Genomic DNA, 24201 nt, shown 5'->3' on the forward strand with positions numbered 1-24201 from the left:
TTAAACTATAATGGGCAAAATTATTATCCTGTTAAAATGCATTTACAGTAAAGTAGCTCTTAGCAAAATGTACCACCCAAAGAAAGCCTAATTGGTGGCGGAAAAAACAAGATAGAGATCAGTTGTGGTAAGTAGTGATAAAGTTATAGGCTAATGAATGGGAGGTGAACATTGCTCGGATGCATAAAGTGAAAACGACTGAAGGCTGAAGTGGTTAAAGTAGGACAGACAGTTGTTCATGAAATTGCTGAATTGATTTCTGCCGCCAGAGAATTTTTCCGGAATCCATGTTTGATTTAGGTATAATAGTTAGTGGAAGGACAGAACGATCCAGAGTAGCAACTGGTGCTTCAACACGTGTTAAAGTAGCAGTCAATTGACTGATTTGCATTTGTTGAGCAGAAACTTGTTCAGTAAGGTTATTGACTGTCCCAGTTAGCAACAATATTTGTCGTTGTAATTCCTCAATGTGGAGACTCCCCGTAATCTCCTCTTTAGGGGATTTTTCTGGCCTGTGATACTGTCAGGCTTGCCTGATATCTGCTATAGGTCAGACTGTAACTACATGGGACTGACACATAACCCAGCCCTAACACCTGCTCAAAACTCCTGCCTAACAACAGACTAAACCCCTGTAGGTAGATGTCACATACAAACTGTCCAGATAGCAATATACCAGAATATAGTAAAGTGAGACAATGTAGCAACAGTCACCTGAGGATTCAGAGATGAGGCAATTCCAGGCGAAGTATCAATATCCAAGATGTGTGGTCAGACAGGCCGGAGTTGGGTCAGGCGGCGTTCATGCAGTTCCTAAAACAATTCGGGTTTGGCAGCGTGTAATCCGTCAGAAGCGAGGTCGGAGACAAGCCGGGTCGGGAAGCCCGAAGACAGCATAGTCAGGAACAAGCCGGGTCACAACAGGAATCAATCTGCAAGGAACTGATACATCAAACTGCACAGCACTTGGCGTGAGCGTCACTCAGCTAAGAGCCCACCAACGGCTATCACGGGTGAAGACTGTGTGCGCTCACATGGCACATATACTAGCAACATCCAATCAACAAAGCAAGATTCAAGACTTTCCAATCCAGTTGCGGTGTTTCAGCACTCAGCTGATACGCCGGTACACATGTGGTTACTGTTTACCACGGCGGAGCGCGTACTGAGGATGCTTCCGCTTACTAGCCAATAGGGAAGGAGCGCTGTGCGCTCCACTGACCTCAGAGCGCCGCCGCCTGTCAGGAGCTTGCGGCCCAGACAAATTACTAGTGTTCCTACGAGATCTTACAAAGATCATAAAACCATCAGGATTAACAGTCCCGGGGCCATATGCAATTCACTTTTTCTCCGGAGTTTTCTCCTAAGAGATAATTTTTCATCATTGATTTAAAAACACCTTTTAGCACTTTGCAATGGAAAAAGTAACAAAAAATAGGTGAAAAGTACTATCAAACTTATTTTTAGTATTTGTTTGCTTTCTGGGGGGTTAAAAGCTATTTTATTTACAAGTTATGAAACTGTCACCTAGGAGAAACTCAGGTGAAAAAATGAATAGCATATGGCCCCCAGTGTGTAACATGCACTCAACACAGTCCCAAGACTCCCAATGTAATGTCTCTTCCAATCCGTTGTTCCTCTAAAAGTACAATCAATAGATAAGATTGAGCTCACCAGACACTGTGGCCGACCACAACAGATCAGCAATCAGCTATTGATTGTACTTTTAGAGGAACCACGGATTGGAAGAGACATTACATTGGAACTGTGTTTAGTGCATGTAATGCTGGGAATACACGGGTAGATTATACGCCGGAATCGAGCCAGCAGCTCGATGCCGACACGTCCCCGCTCGTCCCTGCGGCCGCCTGGATCGATTCCCGCTTTGTTTATTGTATTGTCCTGCCCACCGGTATCGAGAGCGGAATCGATACGGCGGGGTATCGGACACGTCGGAAATTATCAATCGAGCCATCAGCGGCTCGATTGATAATAAAAAAAACCGTACCGTGTATCCCCAGCATTACACACCAAGACTGTTAATCCTGATGGTTTTATGATCGGTTTATCTGATTGTTGAGCGCCATACTTAGTTAACTTTGTACATTTAAAGGGACATACACATCCCAAGAAGTGGCGAACCAAACAGAGCGATTTTTGGTATTTTGGTATTGGAGGCTGCAGGCTGTATATTTATCAGTGGAGGGGTAGTAAAAGCGCATGGCTTTGAGTAATAATATTAATTAAACAACCATTTGCATCTTCCAAGTTATGGAGTCTTTCCGATTCTTCTTTCTGTGGGTAGACACCTCTTCATTTAAGGTCTCAACAATCCTTTTCTTTTAGAGATTACTACCATGTGGGTCATTGGGCATCGTGACATGCAGGGCAGTGAACTCCTGACCCTGTCCGTTCATTCAGGTGCTGAACAGCGGTGTTCAGATGTTCCAATTTACTTTGCCGATTTTGAACACCAACTACTTTTAAACTTAAAGGGACTCTATCGATTAACTTTTTTTTCAATTGAGATAGGAAATGTTTGGGAAGTGCTGCTAAGTACTGGTGTATACATTTCACTGCTTATCTATTTGATTACTGTTATCTAATTCCTTTCACATTTTTCTGGATGGTAGTGTGCTGACTAGGCTGACTGACTGTCGGCAGACTAGGCCATTAGGGGAGGGGGGAAATTCCCTCACAGTGTATCTGTTAACTCTGTGTGCAGAGAGCTCAGTCAGAGACAGGCAGAGCTTTCTCTCACAGAGAGCAGAGGAAATGTATCTTATGTGCAACATAAACATTTGTAATGCTGTAGTGTGTGAAACCTGATACATGTTTTCAAATAATCTTCTTCAATATTACACTGTTCTTAGCATGTCAGACTGCAGAGATTCACACCTCTGCAAATGAGACATTCCAAATGTAGCAAAAATCTACACACAATGGATTAAAGCTTTTGCCTTTGATATTTAACATGAATAGTAGGAAAATATTAACACAGCTACTTAGACGTTATTTGTACGTTGCCATTTAAGGCCCGGTTCACATTAGCGGTCGCCGTCCGGAATCGCCGTGCCGGAGCCGGACCGCATGCAGAACGGACGGAACGGACGCACGGCATAGCAATGAAAGCCTATGCGTCCGTTCACATGCATCCGTTTCGTCCGGACCGGATCCGGCCCGGATCCGGACTCCGGCATAAGACCCAACATGCGCTATTTTTTGGTCCGGCTCCTCCGGCAGCCGTATCCGGAGCGGAGCCGGACTGCACCATCCGGCCAATACAAACCAATGAGAACCGGAGAGCGCACAACACACTGGCTAAAAATCCGGATGTTCTACCCCACTTCCTATGCGTATTGTAGCGGCGATTTTGGATGGGGACACATGGGAAAGCATTTTGGAGTGGAGCAGCAGTGACTTTAAACGTGCTGGAGATGTTGGCAGTATGTCGGAGGTGGAGGTGAGTGCTAAACAGCGGAGGGCCTGATTCCACAGGTCCACCTTCTGCTGACCTCCCAGACCCCAACATTTTTATTCTATTTCTACTATCTTTTGCCAAACGGATCCGGATCGCATCCTGATGAACACCTGATGCAACCTGACCGGATCCGGATCGGATCCGGATCAGAACCGTACGGTTCCGATCCGGATCCGGTCCGGATCCGGTCAGGTCATCCAGTCCGTTTGGCAGAGAACCGCAAGTGTAAACCGGGCCTTAGAACACTTGAACATTGATAGTATTCATTTAACACTCCCATTCATCTCATGGCAGGATATGGTTCATTCCAGTGGTAAACAGGGTGCATGGATGCTAGCAGCTATATGTCTGAACCGCCCCTTAGTATGAGATTTATGGAAAACCAGAAGATAGTGCCATGGTATTATGGGAAGATGGGAAGTGCTAGCGTTGGTCAAATTTCACTTAGGCAGCCTTCACATTTATCCCTGTGAAATGGGCCATTTCCACCCTTTTTAAATTTTTGGAATTCTGTGTTTTCTATTTTTCAGCTCCAAATCTTCTTTTGTATGTGCGTGTTTTTTATGTGATTTTTCAGAATGCTATTTTTCCATACATACCAATGAAGTTAATTTAGTTAAAATCAGAAGCGAATTTCACATCAAAAATGAGATTTTTGTTCTGCTATTCCATTGACTTGCATTTGTAAGTGAATCGCAAGTATGCTATGGAAAAAAAAGCATACATGCTATACATTTTTTATTTTTGCAAAAAAAAAGACGGATCTGAAAAATTGCATAACAACAGAGTCACCTACGATGCCATTCCCTACCTAAATGCATCGCAAAACATAAGTGCCAATGCAACACACGTTCAGATACTTTTTTAACAATGCATTTGCAATTCCATTCATACGTTTGCATTGCAACGCACATATGCTGACAAAAACATGCATGAGGACATTAGACAGTGCAGTCTATGCACTGATGTCCCCATGGATCGTGTCACATTGCGGTTCGGTATTTGGGGCAGAAAGCATGGAATGTGGATAAGGGGCCTTAACTTGCATTGGATGTGCAATGAATGCAAATTCACAAAAAACACAAATGGCACACAAATTCTGTTACGTGTGAAAGGGGCGTAAGGTAGGTTTGATAGCAGTTTATTTGGATTAGACCCAATGTTGATCAACTGAATGGCAATGGCTATTAAAGGCCCAGTGCTCCAAAGATATGTCATAACTCCAAACCATAACATCAGAAAAAATTTTGAATGCAGGATTAGCATCTTTATCACTTAAATACACTCAGACCAGTTGCTGTTGAAATTTGATTTTTAGGGTTACAATCCCACTTTATCTTAGTAAATGATCTTTTTGTCTTTCTTGTACAAATAAGTATGCTAATCTAGCTAAAACACCCTACTCCCCTCGCCTCCACCAATCTGCACTTTACTTTGTACAAACCTTGGGTCACAATATGCCTAGGTTAAGGTTTAACACCAAAGCTAATAGACACAATTTCATTAAAGTTTTTTTTTTTAACTAATAATACAGTTTGCTAGTACAGTGTTTCTTAACAATTTATTGGTATGTACCTCTTTTAAAACCCTGTGCTCACCAAGTACCCCCTAGCATTATCACAAGTACCCCTTGACAAATATATATTTAATCGTAATACATTATAATTGGTTCTAAACAATTTCCAAGAAGTTACTATTGCTTTTAATTAGATAAAATACTAATTTGGTGATGTTAAAATAAGATTTATAATGTTCTAAAAATTTGTTATTCTTAGTTAATTATATCAGGCCCGAGTACCCCGTGGAACTATCTGAAGTACCCCCTGGGGTTGGCATGCCACACGTTGAGAGAACCTAGGTGCTAGAATATGTATTCTTGTTGCCAGGGGCGTAACTAGAAATTCCCGGGCCCCCCTGCAAAAAAAAAAGGGCCTCCTCCCCCCCCCCGCCTGCTCAGGGCCTTTTTGGGGGGCAGGAGGGGTCGCAACATAGGATGAGAGTGTGGCAGCACTTCGGTGGGGAGGGGGGACATTCCCCCCCCCCCTCACCTCGGGCTCTCCTCTCAGCGCTCCCCTCCTGCAATCAATAGTGGCAGCGGCGGCAGGCTGAACACATACCTCCTTCTTGCTGGAGGTTTTCGATCTCTAAGAGCTTCATGCTTTCATGCTACTTCCTGTTTACATAGGAAGTAAGATTAAGCACTTAGTGATCGAAACCTTCGGCATGAATGAGGTATGTGTTCAGCCTACCGCCGCTGCCACTATTGATTACAGGAGGGGAGCGCTGAGAGGAGAGCCCGAGGTGAGGGAGGGGGGGAGAATGTCCCACCTCCCCACTGATCTGCCACCCTCTCCTCTTATGCTGCGACCCCTCCTGCCCCACAAAAAGGCCCTGAGTGGGCCCAGGGGTCGCATCCCCTATTGTTACGCCCCTGCTTGTTGCAATGTGTTGCTTTGTTGTTTTGTAATTTATATTAGTTATATCTTAGTTTTTGTAAAATTCTAACAGGAGAGACTGAATCACAAAAGTTTGCAATAGTTTTGGTTGACACGTCCTGCTGGAGACCATACTACTGTAACATCCTTCTTGGCTGGCAATAGTTACGGAGCTGTGAGAGTTAATCATGTTGCTGCAGGAGAAGTGGTGCTTTTTGCCTTCCATGTCCTTTGCTGAGATGAGATCTTCTATCTTGGCCTTATAGTTTGAATTCAGCAGTGTGGCAATACTATAGTCATCATTGCTGTTCATTTGCTCTACGTGAGGGTAATTCTCAGAGCAATCCAACTTGAAAGCAATCATGTGTCTCAAAGTGCCCATGACCAATGCTGACTAGGACCCGGCTTCCTGTGAGTCAGGAAACACCACAGTGTCCTTTACCTGCTCTTCCCATCCACAGACAATTATTTCAACAGAGTAGGTAAGATCTCTGACAAGGTCTGACAAGGACAAAAGCATATGGGCATAACAGCCACCACATCAGGTGGGATCTGTCTACGATCGGCTGGTGTCCCTTTACCATCAGTCATCTGTTTGCATTCTACATTTGTGTTTTTTCCCTACCCCATGACCTTTACAGATTGAATCCAGCTTGTCTTCCATTTATCCTGATTATGCCTGCCTTGTCCTTAGCTTGTGTACAAAGTATCTGCATGCCCTGACCTCTGGCTTACTCCATGATAGTCCCTCTGCCTGTCAGTCCTGTAGCAGGCATCTGGTTTTGCTGCTAATATTTGTCACCCAGATATCGCCATACAGGTGGGTGACGCGGAGACTCTATCGCCATTGTTTGATCTGTGACAGTAACTGCAGAAATAGGAGCACTTGGGAAAAGTACATTTAATGAATGCAATATCATCTATTGAACAGAAGAGTTCTACTGAATATACAAGCCAAACTGCCATTTTCCAGCCTACAGAAAACATGCGCATTGGGTGGATATGGATGATTCTTACATATGTATTGTAGTAGAGAAGATAATGAAAGCATGCATTCAAATATGCAATGCCACTGTATGGAATGACATAGCTAATGGAATGTTCTTTGATAACAAGAAAAGTAGGCAGTTAAATATCATCAGTCTTCAAAGCTGTACTCCAGGCAAAAGATTAAGTTTAGCAATAATTATATAAGAGTGAAATCTATCTACCTTTACCTTTTCTTACTTGCCTCAGTTGACTATGAATTCACATAGAGTGTAAAATGAAAGCTGCCTCAGATCATATTACTCTTTTGTGAGCTCTATACAATGTGTAGTCATTATACAAAATGCACACTTTCAATATATCCAAGGTTGTTGAAGAATGAGAACAATACAGACCATTATAAAGGAAAGTAAATTGTGTAATTTTCCTGAGTGTACCAGGAAGTCATATAACTCAAGGCTTGTTCACCTGTATGGCAGATACTGTAAATGTAATGTACAGAACTCAAGGACAATAAAAAAGGTAAATGAAAATACAGTAGAATCCCTTTATAGTAAACTACCAGGAAAAGTAGTTTACTATATCAAAAGTTTACTATGGGCTCCGTTCACAAAACAGCCCTGCAGCAGCAGCACGAGTTAAAAACAACTTAGGAGCTGTATGAACGCTATGTGGGGCCATGCTGCTTAGCATGCCTTTCTTAGTTACTGTGAGAAAACGCGGAAAAGCCGCCGTGAGTACTCAGAGCAAGGCGGCTGATTCCGCGTCCAACACGGCAGGTTGCGCGCGTGAGTCTGCATCCACTGGCATGACGGAGCGCGAGGAAACCGCCGCATGCTTTGTGAACAGGGCGGCGGATTCTGCGTCAGACGCGGATGTTGGCACGCATAGGCATGGTTCTGACAGTACTGCTGAACGCGGAGGAACCGCCGCATGCTTGGACAGCGGTGTGGCTGGTTCCGCATCCAACACAGCAAAAACAGTACAACACATGTCTGGTGTGGCTGGGACTGATAGTCCACACAGGTTCAGGAGGACGCGCGCGCGGAGAGGCAGAGCCTTTATGACAGTCAGAAGGGCTTCAGCTGATCAAGCCGGTCAGCTGACAATTCCAGCAGTTTTCATTGGTCCAGCACTTAGGGGTGGAGCTGGAGAGCGCTGGGGAATATATACTGGGTGCTGGTCATTTCTCTGGTGTCTGGCGTTGCGATCACTACGTGGTAGCACTCAGACCTTCAGTCAGTATCTGTGTTATTATCTAGACCAGTTTCCAAGGTGTTGATGACCAAGGAGCTCACACCTTAGTCTAGGAATCCTGTTACCATCTGTATTATTATCTAGACCAGTTCAGGGGTGTTGATGATCTAGGAGCTCACACCCAAGTCTAGGCATTGTTGATTATTTGTTATGACCTTCTGCTTTCCTGACCACTCTTCTGATCTCTGATTAGGTACTACGCTATATCTGATACTCTGTTGCCAAACTCTGCTAGTCTTAGGATTCCGCATCTGTCTCCTGTCTCTGTACCTTATCTGTCTGTGTGTTAACGACCTGGCCTGGAGATAGTTCCCAGTCCTGTCAGTGACACTTTACCTTTGGTGTCACTCACTCTCTCATCCTTCCCACTCTCAGCCTGGCTCCGCCCCTTGGGGAGCTTCAGACCAGTGGAAGGAACCTGTTCTCTGAGCAGTATCTTGTACTGCCCAGCACCCTCTACGCGGGTGCTCTCCTCAAAGTATACTGTTGCACCAAACACTCATATTACTCAGGTGTCCAGAGGTTAGAGATATATCTGATTATCGGTGATACTGCAGATCATCAATAATCGGGTATATATCTGCATTCTCGGTGATACTGCAGATCACCGGTAATCAGATCCTCTCTGTGTTACAACGATCGTTGCTGAATTCTTCAAAGGCCAGTTTAATGGCTAGGAGCTCCCTGTTGCCTATATCGTAGTTTTTCTCTGCTGGTGAAAACCTACGAGAGAAATAGGCACACGGGTGTAATCTTCCCTGCAACCCAGAGCGCTGAGACAGCACAGCCCCTACCCCGACCTCCGAGGCGTCCACCTCCACAATAAAGGGATAGGAGGTGTCAACGTGTCTCAAAATGGGTGCAGAGCAAAACAATTCTTTCAAAGTGGAGAAAGCAGCCAGGGCTTCGGGGGACCAGTGGTTGGTATCTGCCCCTTTCTTTGTGAGACTGGTGAGGGGTGTTATGACTGTGGAGTACCCCTTTATGAACCTTCTATAGTAATTGGCGAATCCTAAAAATCTCTGGAGAGATTTTAGTCCTACTGGCTGAGGCCATTCCAGAACAGCAGAGACCTTGGCAGGATCCATAGAAAGTCCGTTGGTGGAAATTATGTACCCCAGAAAAGTGACTGATGTTGCCTCAAAAATGCATTTCTCCAATTTAGCATAAATCTTGTTCTGTCTTAGCTTGTTCAGAAAAAATTTAACGTGAGCCCTGTGTTGGGTGAGGTTGTCTGAGAAAATAAGTATATCATCTAGGTATACCAGGACAAATTTACCCAACACTTCTCTGAATACTTCATTAATAAGTTCCTGAAAGACGGCAGGGGCGTTGCACAACCTGAAGGGCATCACCAGGTACTCGTAATGCCCATCGGGTGTGTTAAAGGCCGTCTTCCAATCATCGCCCTGTCTGATCCGCACAGGTTGTCGAAAAGATCTTAGCATAAGTGACCTGAGTGAATAAATCGTCTATCAAAGGCAATGGATAGCGATTTTTTACTGTGATCTTATTCAGACCTCGGTAATCAATGCATGGCCGAAGGCCTCCGTCTTTTTTCTTTACAAAAAAGAAGCCTGCTCCTGCAGGTGACCGGGAAGGGCGAATGAATCCCTTAGCTAAGTTTTCACGGATGTACTCCTGCATGGCCACTTTTTCCGGCCCAGATAAATTGTAGAGATGACCTCTAGGGGGCATACAACCCGATCGGAGATCAATGGGGCAATCGAAAGGGCGATGTGGAGGTAGTTTATCGGCAGCTTTGGGACAAAACACGTCTGAAAACTCAGCATATTGTTCCGGAACTCCCTCTAAATGAATCCTGGTCTGACCCTAGGTCACCTTCACTAAACAATGATGGAAACAATGGGCTGACCAGCTTGTTAGCTGACCAGTGGCCCAATTTATCTGAGGAGAGTGAAGGTGTAACCACGGCATGCCAAGGATGACTGTGGAAGTTGTCATGTGTAACACAAAAAACTGCAATTTCTCCCTGTGCAGCACCCCTATAGTGACCTCCACCTCTGGTGTTTGAGACAGAGGATGGTTACGTTGCAGGGGGGAATCATCCACTGCCGTCACCTGGATGGGTGGTTCTACCGGGGTGAGTGGAATACCCAATTTCTTAGGAAATTCGTAATCCATAAAATTAGCCGCTGAGCCTGAATCAATGAAGGCCTCAGAGACTTCAGTTTTTTCTTCCCATGTAATCATACAAGGAAGAAGTAACCGTTTATCCTCTAGGGGTAAGAGTTGTACGCCTAGGGTATTACCCCCAACTACTCCTAGGCAGTAGCGTTTCCCGACTTTTTAGGGCAATTCTGCACTCTATGACCCCCCTCTGCACAATAAAGACACAACTGCTCAGAAATCCTGCGTCTCAGCTCCACTTGAGGCAATCTGGACCGACCAATCTGCATTAGCTCGGGTGGAGGAGAAACAGAAGGAGGTGGGGTCACAGGAGGCGCAGCGTAGGACAACATCTTAACATTGTTTTTACCCCGGGTCTGTCTTTGATAACGCAACCTGCAATTTTCCTAATGGCCAAGGAAATGGCCTCATCGACGGTTCTAGGTTCAGGCTGACTTAACATTAGGTCAGAAACCTCATCTGATAACCCTACTAAGAAACAGTCTAAAAGGGCATAGGTGTCCCGCCTGGCTGAAACTGACCACCTCCTAAATTCTGCAGCATAGTCCTCGACCGGACTCTTGCCTTGACGCAACAATTTGAGCTTCCGCTCAGAAGTCGAGGCAATGTCTGGATCATCGTAAATTATTTCCATAGCTTTAAAAAATTCATCTACCGAGGTTAAGGCTAAATCTCCAGCGGGTAGACTGTACGCCCAGGTCTGAGAGTCGCCTGATAATAAAGTCTTAATGAACGTGACCCTTTGCACTTTTTCTTATGTTCTGCCTGTCTGTAAATATCTACAAGTTGCATTGCAATATGCATCCTCCCAGTGTACCACACTCCATATTCATTTCACCTGCTCTGCTTTCCTCACCTTACTCAGCTTCTCATGAACTGTTAGCTCTCCTGAAATCTCTCTCTCCCTCCAGCAGCTCAAAAACCTCACAAACATTTAAATCCCATTCACATTTGCTTACTCTCTCCCTCCTACTCTTACTTGCAGCTGGTGATATATCACCCAATCCTGGGCCACAGCCTGCTGCCAGACAAGCATCCCCTGCAGACCTGCTTCATACACTTCACAGCCCTCTGTCCACAAATAACCTCAACAATCATCCTCGCTCCAACCTTATTTCCATGCATCCCACCCACAAACACATGCTCCCCCTACCCTGCGGTCTCTGGAATGCCAGATCCGTCCGCAATAAACTTACAGCAGTCCACGACCTCTTCCTCTCCAAATCCCTCACCATCCTCGCACTCACTGAGATATGGCTCACCCCCTCTGACTCTGCCGCAGAGGCTGCCCTCTCCTACGGGGGGCTTCACCTCACTTACACCCCCAGACCAGACAACAGGACTGGGGGAGGGGTGGGTCTGCTCCTCTCACCATCCTGCACCTTCCGTGTCCTCACCCCACCTACCTCTCTACAATTTAAATCATTTGAGGCCCACACCATCCGCCTCTACCACCCCCTCCCTGCCATTGTTGCGGTCTTGTACCGCCCTCCGGGCTCCACCCCACAATTTCTCGATGACCTTGCCTCCTGGCTCCCTCACATCCTCTCCTCTGACCTCCCCACCATCATCCTTGGGGATTTCAATATTCCCATCGATGAAGCCCAGAGCTCTGCTGTGACCCGGCTACTCACCATTGCCAACTCACTTGGACTAGTACAACACGCCAACACCCCCACTCACACTGCAGGTCACACTCTCGACCTTATATTCACTAAATCCACCACCATTGCACACCTTGACATCGCACCCTTTCCACCCTCAGACCATCACCTTCTCACCTTCAACCTCCTCACGGAAGGCACCTCTAAATTAGCCACCCACCCACCTGGTCGATGGCAGCGAGACCTACGCAAGCTCAACCCTAGTGTCCTTGCTGACCCCCTCCATGCCCTCTCCTCCACTCTCCCCACCCTAACCTGTCCTAATCTCGCAGCAGCTCAGTATCGCCAAACTCTCTCATCAGCCCTAGAGAAAGCTGCTCCACCAATATTTCGCCGCAACCGACCCCCTAACCCCCAGCCCTGGCGCACTACCCATACTCGCAACCTCCAGAGGAAAACACGCGCCGCTGAACGGAAATGGAGAAAAACTAGACTTAACCAGGATTTCCTACAGTACAAGACCAACCTGCTGCAGTTCCACACTGCCCTTGCTCATGCGAAGCAGGAATACTTTAGCAAGCTCATCGGAGCACAAGCTTCCAAATCCCGGCGTCTTTTTGCCACTTTCAACTCCCTGCTTAAACCCACCCCCCCACCCTCCGTTTCCTCCCTCTCTGCCACAGATTTAGCCACCCACTTCACCAACAAAATTGTCTCCATCCGCCAGGAAATATCCAGTCTCCAATCTTCACCTCCCACCCCCTCCCAACCAGCTCCTCCTCCACCCTATCCTCCCCTCACATCCTTCACTCCTACTACCACTGAGGAAGTCAACCACCTACTGCAGACTTCCCATACCACTACTTCCCCCCTTGACCCCATCCCTTCCGATTTACTCCAGCCTCACTTCGCGGAATTGGCCCCAGTCCTCACTACCCTGTTCAACCTCTCCCTATCCACAGGCAGCTTCCCCTCAGACTTCAAGCAGGCCACTGTACTACCCCTGCTCAAGAAACCCTCCCTCGACCCTTCGCTACCCTCCAACTACCGTCCTATCTCCCTCCTCCCCTTTGCCTCAAAACTCCTTGAGCGCCTGGTTCACAAACGCCTGACCCAGTACCTCAATGCCAACTCACTGCTAGACCCACTCCAATCTGGATTTCGGCCTGCCCACTCAACCGAAACTGCTCTCACCAAAGTGGTCAACGACCTTGCCTTAGCTAAAGCTGAAGGTAAATACTTCATTCTCCTCCTCCTTGACCTGTCAGCAGCTTTTGACACAGTAGATCATCCCCTACTCCTCCAGTCCCTCCAGTCCTTGGGCATTCACGATCTCGCCCTGTCCTGGCTTTCATCCTACCTCTCCAACCGCTCCTTCACGACCGCCTTCAATGAGTCCTCTTCCACCCCCAACCACCTCTCGGTGGTCCCCCAAGGTTTGGTCCTTGGCCCCCTACTGTTCACCCTATACACATCCTCCATTGGCAAGGTTGTCTCCTCCATGAGTTTTAACTATCATCTGTATGCAGATGACACCCAGATCTACCTCCACACCCCTGACATATCCACCACTACCATGGACAAGGTCTCCTCCTGCCTATCAGCCATCTCCTCCTGGATGTCCGCTAGGTTCCTGAAACTAAATCTAGACAAAACAGAATTTATGATCTTCCCACCCCGGCCATCCACGAACCTCCCAGATGTGCATGTCACTGTTAACCACACTACCATTCGCCCTACCTCTCAAGCCCGCTGTCTGGGTGTCACCCTGGACTCCGCACTCTCCTTCACTTCCCACATCCAAAACCTCACTAAGTCCTGCAACTTCCACCTTCGTAACATCTGTAAGATTCGCCCTTTCCTGACCTCTGCCACCACCAAACTCCTCATCCATGCCCTCATAATTTCCCGCCTTGACTACTGCAATGCCCTGCTGTCTGGTCTCCCTATGACCCGATCAGCCCCACTGCAGTCCATCATGAATGCGGCAGCCAGAATTATCCACTGCTGCCATCGCTCCACCACGGCGGATCCCCTCCTAGAATCCCTCCACTGGCTTCCTATCCAGTCCAGAATCAGATTCAAGATACTGTGTCTGACCTACAAATCTGTCCACAAAACCTGTCCAACCTACATTTCCGATCTTACTCAGAGGTACACACCTAGCCGCTCACTCCGCTCTTCCAATGAACTTCGCCTAACCGCCCCCCCGAATCACCCAGTCCCATGCACGCCTCCAGGACTTCTCAAGAGCTGCTCCAACACTATGGAACTCCCTACCTCCACCCATTAGGGCAGCCCCCTCCTTCAACATCTTCAAGAAAGCCCTCAAAACTCACCTTTTCACTCTGGCCTACCACCCCTCACAAGTGCTCTAAACCTACAGCTGAACTCTGGTCCCCTACCATTCGTGTCCTTACCTCTCCATCTAAATTGTAAGCCTTTGGGCAGGGTCCTCCTCCTTTTGTGTCCTACCTGATCTTGCACCTCCATTACTGTGCATCCATGCTATGCATCTGAGTGAACCTAACCTGCCTAATCTCCATGCTCCATCCAGTGACTGACTAAGCATTACCTTGTACTCATACTATGGTGTGTGATCTGGTTTTCTTGTATTCCTGTATTGTCATATTGCTGTATGTCACCCCTAAATATTGTCAGTAACCTAAATTAATGTTCAGCGCTGCGTAATATGTTGGCGCTTTATAAATACAATAAATAAATAAATAATAAATAAATAAATAGTTCCTGAGGATCTAGGTCTCAACTCAAAGTATGACAACACTCTACTCCTAAAATTTCAGAAGTCAGATCTGTGACCAGAAAATTTTTCAGGTACAGGCATGCGTGTGTCTGTGCTAGGAGGGGATCGCACTTCATCCACAGCTGTCTGGAGGGTTTGAAAAGACCCGGACAAAGCGTCAATCAACGCCCGGTGACTACCCAGAACTTGGTTGATGGTATCCACCGAAGTGGCAAGTGCACCCAGACAGTCGGTGTGTGCGTCCATTTGCATTTTGGGTCTGGCGTTCAGCAGTACTGTCAGAACTATGCCTATGCGTGCCAACATCCGCGTCTGCCGCGGAATCCGCCGCCCTGTTCACAAAGCATGCGGCGGTTTCCTCGCGCTCCGTCATGCCAGTGGATGCAGACCCACGCGCGCAACTTGCCGCGTTGGACGCGGAATCAGCCGCCTTGCTCTGAGTACTCATGGCGGCTTTTCCGCGTTTTCTCACAGTTACGTGTGCATTTACATAGCAATGCACTCTGCTTTAAATGCCAGGTTCTGTAATGTACCATCCGCAACCACGATACTTCACTAATGCGGACGCTACTATGTTAATTAAAATGCGTTGCTATGTAAATAGCATGGGTAACTAAGGAACGCACACTAGGCAGCATAATCGCGCCTAGCGTGCATACAGCACCTAAGCTGTTTTTAACTCACGCTGCTGCAGCAGTGCTGTTTCGTGAATCGAATTAGAATTGGTCATACTTTGTTTATTTATACAGTAGCATTTAGTGGGACCTGAAGATGTTACACCCTGAAAAAGGGAATTATAAAGAAGAACTCCATGAGCATGCTTCCTCTGCCTGCATCATGTCTGATGAGAATTTATTCAAATAAAATCATTTGTATAGCAAATAAAAGGTTTCCTATAAGAACTATTTCACAATAGCATGCCGTTCTTGTCCATATAACAGTCATATAAAAGTGCAAATACAAAAGCATTTCTTGCTGAACAGATAAAGATGCATTAACTTTGCTGGCTGATCTTTATAACTGCATAGATTCACTGTGACACGAGGTTCCAGCATGGCTGACTGCAGGGAGTCACTAAACACACATGTGGCTGCACACTAGCTCAGATGCACTTGCAATAATCATATTATTCCTGCAGATCTGTGAGTTATAAGGCTTCATATGAACACACACGTTGCATACTGGCTGTGAGGCCTGATCTGCTCTTCTTCTGCACAAATCACTAACATGGCTGAATGGCTAGCTGCCTGATATATAACACATACAGCACTGCTCAGTTTAACCACAGCAAATATCTACTTCACATACATTCAACATGTTCATAAGTTGTTCATATAACATACAATAACTGTCTAGCAATCACTGAATTCACTTTGATCTCAAAGTATGGATAAAATACCTGAATTAGCTAGCTTTCTAATATACAGTATAACTCCCTGATAGATAACACCTATACACTAAAATGGCTGAATGGCTAGCTGCCTGATATATAACACATCCAGCACTGCTCAGTTTAACCACAGCAAATATCTGCTTCACATACATTTAACATGTTCATAAGTTGTTCATATAACATACAATAGCTGTCTAGCAATCACTGAATTCACTTTGATCTCAAAGTATGGATAAAATACCTGAAAAAGGGAATTATAAAGAAGAACTCCATGAGCATGCTTCCTCTGCCTGCATCATGTCTGATGAGAATGAGGCAGCAGGCCACGAGCCTCCCCTTAGGTACTTTCCCCAGGTCAACAAGTTGCTAAACATAAACAGACTCAGGCAATAGATAGCCCAAATCCTGATCCTGTATTTCAGCCTGTTATCTCCACAGATATTTCAAAGAATAGGATTATTTTCCAATAGCTTATTGGGAAGTTACTGCTTTACAGATTTTTCTACACAAAAATCAGTCTATTACACTCTCCCCTGCAAAATTAGATGGCGTCCCGACATCTACACATACTTTAACTTGACAATTTCTCAACCCCAGGCATTCTGGTAACTTATCTGCACTATACAGTGATCAATTTGGTTAGCTAAATCAACAGCACACAGCTACGCCTCATACATATTCTTAGAACTCTTCTTTAGGGTCTGAAATCTCTAACTATGCTTCATAACGAACACCGTTTGACTTCTAGTATGCCTGTAGAAATGTTGGTTGGTAGATCTGAAATGGATTTGACCACATTGTCATTGGTTCAACCCCTCTAATTGGCATGGGATAATACTGGTAAAGCATTTCATTGGCATTCACTACATTATAGCATGTTGGCTTTCCCAGTTGGTCATAAGTAAAGACTTTAGGAGCTCGCCTTTCTCTCCTGGGTAAGCTATGGACTTGTGTGTGATCTTCAACTGAATTTGGAGATTGGGATACTAGAACCTCATCCTGCATCTCAACTGATTGTTCATCCTCCCTTGGATTATCTTCTTGCTCAACAGTCTCTTGTAGTATCTCAGGCTCACTTGTATTGGTCAAAGGAGCTTCTTCATCTAGTTCATTCAGTTCATTGTTAAGTGCAGATGTCTCTCGCTCACTATCCACTTGTGCATTAGTAGTCTCACTAATTCTATCATCATTGAGCTCTTGAGGCTGCGTTACCGGATGGTAATAGTACACATATTCTTCTTCCTCATCTTCTTCCTCTTGATTTGTGTCTTTGTGATCTAGCTCTTTCTTTCTTTCCTTCTGTTTAACTGGTGGTTTTGGTTGAACTTCCAGTGGTAAATAATCACATGGTAACAAGAGATTGCGATGCATGATCCTTGATCTTCCTCTACCCTGCTCAGGTTTGATTTCATAGACTGGGAGATCTTTTCCAACTTGACGAATCACAACATGAATGTTCTCTTCCCAATGACTACGGAGCTTTCCAGTACCTCCTCTAGGCGTCAAGTTTTTGACTAGGACACGGTCACCTGGACACAATACTGAGCTTCTTATTCTTCCATCATAATGTTTCTTACTTCTCTCTGTTGACTTTTTCATATTCTCTTGCACTATTTCATATGCATTCTGCATTTCTTGTTTCCATTTTTCCATGTATGCTCGATGATCAGGTTTTCCTGTCTCTGAGGTAAGTCCAAACAAGAGGTCAATAGGCAATCTTGGAGATCTTCCAAAAAGGAGGTAAAAAGGGGAAAAGCCTGTTACTTCACATCGTGTGCAATTATATGCATAGACAAGCTTATTCAAAGAGTCTTTCCAATTTGTCTTCTGTTTCTCAGTAAGAGTCCTAAGCATCTGTAACAATGTTCTGTTGAAGCGTTCCACTTGTCCATTCCCTTGGGGGTGATACGGTGTTGTTCTTGATCCTAATACACCACAGTTCTTTTTCAACTGAGCAAAAAGCTGGTTTTCAAATTCACCGCCTTGATCATGATGTATTCGCATTGGCATTCCATACTTTAGAGCATAATCATTGAAGATTCGATCAGCAACTGTTTTAGCAGACTTTGAGGTGGTGGCATAAGCTTGAGCAAAACGAGTAAAGTGATCGATGATTATCAGGATATATTCATATCCACCTTTACATTTATCTATGTGGAGAAAATCTATTGACACAAGTTCAAATGGCTGTGTTGTAACAATACTTGTAAGAGGTGCTCGTGTTTCTTTGCATGGCGTCTTTTGTTTCAAACAGGTACAAGTTCTTGCCACATAATGTTCAACTTCCTTCTGCATGTAAGGCCAAAAGAATCTATCCCGGATCAATGATAGTGTTCTGTCAATACCTTGATGGCCCATCTCATCATGTAATTCCTTTAACACGGTAACCTTGTATTCTTCAGGTAATACAAGTTGTGTCTTGTTCAATGTTCTTCTTTGGAGAATTCCTTTTTCATCAATACAAAGTCTTTCCCAGTTGCGAAGTAGACACTTGCTTTGCTTGCTAAGAGTATTCAGTTCATAACCTGATGGCTTATGGTTCTTCACCTTGCACTGTATTATTGGGCCAATGTGCTTGTCATCTTGCTGTGCTCGTCGAATTTCATCAACTGAAAATGGTTTACCTATTTCATCAATCACTCCTGTACTTTGGGTATCTGTAACTGCTAGGCAAACCCATGGTAGGTTAGAGTCTTGAACCTCAATAGCTTGGATTGTTGCGGCCACACAATCAGATGTCAGCTCTTCAGTACATTGTTCCATCACCCTCTCAATATTTAATGGCATTCTTGACAACGAATCTGCATCCACATTTTCTTTACCAGGTCGGTAACGAATGGTGAAATGGAAATCTGCAAGTTCTGCTACCCATCTGTATCCAGTGGCGTTTAGCTTGGCACTCGATAGCACATATGTGAGTGGATTGTTATCACTGTACACTGTGAACGTTGGTGCATAATACAGGTAGTCTCTAAATTTTTCTGTAATGGCCCACTTCAAAGCAAGGAATTCCAATTTTCCAGAGTGAAGATGGTAATTCCGTTCAGCTGCAGTTAAAGTCCGGGAGCCATAGGCTATCACACGAAGTCTTCCCTCTTGTTGTTGATATAGAACTGCACCGAGGCCTTGATTGGAGGCATCTGTGTGGAGGATAAACGGCTGGGAAAAATCTGGAAAACCAAGGACTGGTGGCTCAACTAGACAGTCTATCAATTCTTCCAAGATACATTGATGTTTTTCCGTCCAGTTAATCAGTTTATGTGATGACACCCCTTTTCTCTTCATTGTAACTTGTCGTGTACTGATGCTGCTTTGTGGTATATGGTCTTCTGGGGTCCCTTTCAACAAATCATAAAGTGGTCCAGCAATACGAGAAAAGTTTGGTATATACTGTCTGTAATAGCTTAACAAGCCCATGATGGCACGTAATTCTCCCACAGTGCTTGGTCTCTTCTCCTTTAAAGCTCTTACTGCAATAGTGTCAGCTGGATCCATCTTGCTACCTTCAGATGAAACAATTCTTCCTAAATAGCGCACCTCACGTTTAAACAGTTCACACTTCTTAGGCTTCAGCTTTATTCCATACTTCCTCAACCTCTGAAGTACTTCTCTGACATGATTCACATGTTCCTCAAATGACTGACTGTACACCAATGTATCGTCCAAGTAGGGTATACATATGTTGTCTCGTACATCTTCCAAACATTCTTCCATACAACGTTGGAAAGCTGCAGGCGCATTCATTAACCCGAAAGGAATTCTTATCCATTCATACAGGCCCCATGGGGTCACAAATGCAGTCAAGTGTCTGCTGTCTTCTTCCATAAACCCTTGATGGTAGGCTTTTCCCTGATCCAGTAATGAAAACCATGAGTGGCCACCAAGGCTATCCAGGATGTCTTGTACTCGAGGAATTGGTTGTCTATCAGGGTGAGTCTTCTTATTCAGTTCCCTGAAATCTATGCACAAGCGTAGGCTACCATCTTTTTTTCTTACGCAGACAACTGGTGAAGCATAAGATGAGCAGGATTTTTGTACCCATCCTTGCATAATAAGGTTGTGAAGATAGTCTTTCATTTCTTTGTAGAGTGGCTTCGGTGTGGATATGTATGTGCGCGCTACAGGATTCATATCACTTAAGGAGATTCTTAACTTTAGCTTCCCAATGCTTCCAATATCGTCATCTGATTTGGAGAAAGAAGAACATTCTTCACGAAGTAGTTTCCGTACCACCTCTTTTTCGAATTCACCCAAGTGGCTCAGGTCAATTGGGGGATCCCATGGAGTATCAGCAACTTGCTCGCTTCCTGCTTTTACTTGACTCACTGACACTGGAAGGCTTTTATTGGGTTTCTCCAAAATGGTATCTGGATACACAGCTTGAACATGCTGTACACTACCTATTACAGTTCTTCCTAATAACTCAATGTCATGGTTAGTTGGGTTTTGTACAGTAAGGACAATATAAGGCAACACACCACTTCTCAGCGTTACTAACGTCTCACAAAACTCAAGTCCTTCAGGCCACTGGGGACTGATATCTGGCTCAAAGAGAACTGTAGTGTCCTTAGTTAATGATTGGGTTTGCACTTTACAATCTATCTGAACAGAGGTGTGTCTTGGCACGATGACTTTCTCTTTGGTCGTTCTCACTACATAGTCGCATGGTTGCTCAGTTGTCACCATATCTATGAAGGCAGTGACACTTTCTCTCTCAAGGTTTGGGAAGGTGGCTCTTAGTGTCTCATGCAGTTGCTCTCTTTTTGTTGCCGATACTTGTGCTGTGGCGCTAGATTTAACTATTCGCTCAATAACATTAAAGCCTATAATAGGTTTGGAGAGCTTTCCACCCTTCATCACTAAGATGGGGACAACAAGTTCAGTGAGGTCATCGTTATCTGTAGCTAATCCAAATGTAACTTCGATGAATCCTAAATAAGGGATGCTCTGTCCATTAGCAGCTGTGATCTTCAAATCCTCAGAAGCATCAAGTAACTCATAAATGTCTCTTAACTTCACATCTGGCAAATATCTCTTTTTCCATTCTTCATCAACAATGGATACTTGGGAGCCCGTATCCCATAATGCTCGTGTTCTATGCCCCTGTATGTAGCACTCAGCTATACACTGTTTCCCTACCAGAGTGACAAGGCGGGAATGACTATCCTCCTTTCTAGGGCTGCTGGCATGCACTGGTGGACCATGATACTGTCCACACGATTTCCTGTGTTGAGGCCAATGTTCAGCTTGACAGATTTTTGAACAATAGGTAGCTTTCTTACAAGATGTACATCGGCTGAGCTTCTGATTTCTCCCCTGAACACCACAGTGGAAACAATATGGTTGGGACATTCTTCTCCTATTGGTTACTCCCTGTCCCGTGGAAGTAACCATCTCCCATTTAAAGGATCATCTTTGTTTAGTCTTGTACCTCTCGCTTTGCATCCTGCAAGGAAGTGCTCACTACTTCCACATCGGTAACAATGGCTGCAATATTCATTTCCATTTTGCTGACACCAAATACACTTTCTCAGAGGGGCATATGCTGAAGGGTAGTGGCGTTGAGGTCTAAACTTTTGTTGATAGGGGGTAGCGGACATCTGTCTCGGTTCTTGGGGAAACACACAACTTTCTGGAGAATACTGTAACTGTTGAGGGGGTATACACTCCTTTGCTGCAGGTGGTGTCTGATACTGTGTCTGTACAGTGGTAGGTTGTTGAATCGATTCTCTGATTTGTGCAACTTCCGCACCCAGGTTTTTTAATAAAGCTAGGTCAGAACGCATTTCTTTCAGTTCATTCAGTACCTCAGATTGAGTGTTACTAGTTTGGCACAGGTGAGTGCTTTTACCTTTTGTAGCTGTAGATGTCTCTGAATGGACTGAGTGCACTGTGGCTGGTCGTTGTGGGGTGAGTAGCTTCTTTTTATTCTGTCTCTCTGCTTCATTTGCACAGGAAATGTTGAGTTTCTCCAGAAGCAGTTCATCACTTGTTGTTGTTTGCTGCAGGAATGGTTGAAGGTCACTTCTGATGTTGTCATTTTGCAAACCTGTTAAGACAGTATGAAGAAACATACTATGTACCAGTACAGGATCGTATCTTAGACCAGATTCTGCCTCCTGGGAAGCAAACAGGATTTTTTGTCTTAAATCAAAAGCCCGGATCAAGAAAGTCTGTGGGTCTTCTTTACTGCTTTGTACCTCTGAGGTCAGTTGTTTGTACAATTCTGTTGCACCCTTCTCTTGGTAATGAGATCTGAGGATTCTCCTCAAAGTGGGCAAAGTAAGGTTGGTCTTACCCTCCAGGTAGCTGCGCAGCTGCAAATCTGGTGCTATTGCCCTAATCACTGCATCAACAATTTCTATTTCAGGAAACCCCTTGCTGATTCCCTGCTCAATTTGGTGGGCTAAGCTAGAAAAAGTCAGTTTGTCCTTTTGGCTTGGCTGACCTATCTGACCTGATATTTTAAATTCTCTACCCCACTGCAAAGGAACATGATGCTGGAAAGTCTGCAGAGCGGGAACACGGCCTTCATTCCAATGCTTATCTCCTCCCCTTACTGACTTTTTTGCTTCACTGATCTGATTTGTCTGCTCCTGCTGTGCTAACGTTAATTTCAATTGTAGTGCTTCTATCTCTTTTTTCAACTGTTCAGCTTCTGAGAGAGGAACTACCTGTCCCTGTACCACATCTGCCTGTGTCTCCTCTGAAGCTGCCTGCTTTTGTGTACTATCCCTATAAGATTGTTGCAGCTCTTTCACTTTATCCTGTAGCATGAGTAACTCAGACATGCCCTGATCCTCAAGTTCACATAACTCTTCCCTCTCCAGATAACTCATAATATGCACGATTATAAATGACTGACTTGTATCTGCTACATTTTTAGATGGACCAGCAATAGATAAAAAGTCACATATTTCCAGCAAAGCATCTTTGGATAATGCATACAAGGCACCGCCCACTTGTACTTTCAAATCCTCAACACCCGATGATTCCATCGCGATTCCTTGCCCTGGGACAAATTTAGTCTGATGTTCAACCTTTTCCTGTAGGATAGACAGCACAGCTCTCCTGGCACTATTCGTTAACCTCAGATCACATGCAAGTCTCTCCTTCCACAGCTGTCGAACTGTCACGACCTCTCTGTCCTCTCTGGCAATCAGTGTGTTCGAAGTTGAATGATGATTAGGGACGTCTGTCTGGGCAGCTAATCCTCATCACATTCATCTCGGTGGGACCTCCAAAATGTTACACCCTGAAAAAGGGAATTATAAAGAAGAACTCCATGAGCATGCTTCCTCTGCCTGCATCATGTCTGATGAGAATTTATTCAAATAAAATCATTTGTATAGCAAATAAAAGGTTTCCTATAAGAACTATTTCACAATAGCATGCCGTTCTTGTCCATATAACAGTCATATAAAAGTGCAAATACAAAAGCATTTCTTGCTGAACAGATAAAGATGCATTAACTTTGCTGGCTGATCTTTATAACTGCATAGATTCACTGTGACACGAGGTTCCAGCATGGCTGACTGCAGGGAGTCACTAAACACACATGTGGCTGCACACTAGCTCAGATGCACTTGCAATAATCATATTATTCCTGCAGATCTGTGAGTTATAAGGCTTCATATGAACACACACGTTGCATACTGGCTGTGAGGCCTGATCTGCTCTTCTTCTGCACAAATCACTAACATGGCTGAATGGCTAGCTGCCTGATATATAACACATACAGCACTGCTCAGTTTAACCACAGCAAATATCTACTTCACATACATTCAACATGTTCATAAGTTGTTCATATAACATACAATAACTGTCTAGCAATCACTGAATTCACTTTGATCTCAAAGTATGGATAAAATACCTGAATTAGCTAGCTTTCTAATATACAGTATAACTCCCTGATAGATAACACCTATACACTAAAATGGCTGAATGGCTAGCTGCCTGATATATAACACATCCAGCACTGCTCAGTTTAACCACAGCAAATATCTGCTTCACATACATTTAACATGTTCATAAGTTGTTCATATAACATACAATAGCTGTCTAGCAATCACTGAATTCACTTTGATCTCAAAGTATGGATAAAATACCTGAAAAAGGGAATTATAAAG

General features: G+C 44.7%; 1 protein-coding gene across 1 annotated transcript; it reads right to left on the reverse strand.

Annotated features, from left to right (window-relative positions):
• Positions 1-731: 731 nt before the first annotated feature.
• On the reverse strand, positions 732-23070 carry LOC137536725 (uncharacterized). The gene is made up of 3 exons (XM_068258947.1): positions 21880-23070; positions 16314-21388; positions 732-813 (listed from the first exon to the last, which is right to left on the reverse strand). Exons 1-2 carry the CDS (start codon positions 23068-23070, stop codon positions 16817-16819), a joined length of 5763 nt encoding a protein of 1920 aa, XP_068115048.1. The 3' UTR covers positions 732-813; positions 16314-16816.
• Positions 23071-24201: the final 1131 nt, after the last annotated feature.

This window comes from Hyperolius riggenbachi, chromosome 10 (assembly GCF_040937935.1).
Source record: "Hyperolius riggenbachi isolate aHypRig1 chromosome 10, aHypRig1.pri, whole genome shotgun sequence".
Classification (NCBI taxonomy): domain Eukaryota; kingdom Metazoa; phylum Chordata; class Amphibia; order Anura; family Hyperoliidae; genus Hyperolius; species Hyperolius riggenbachi.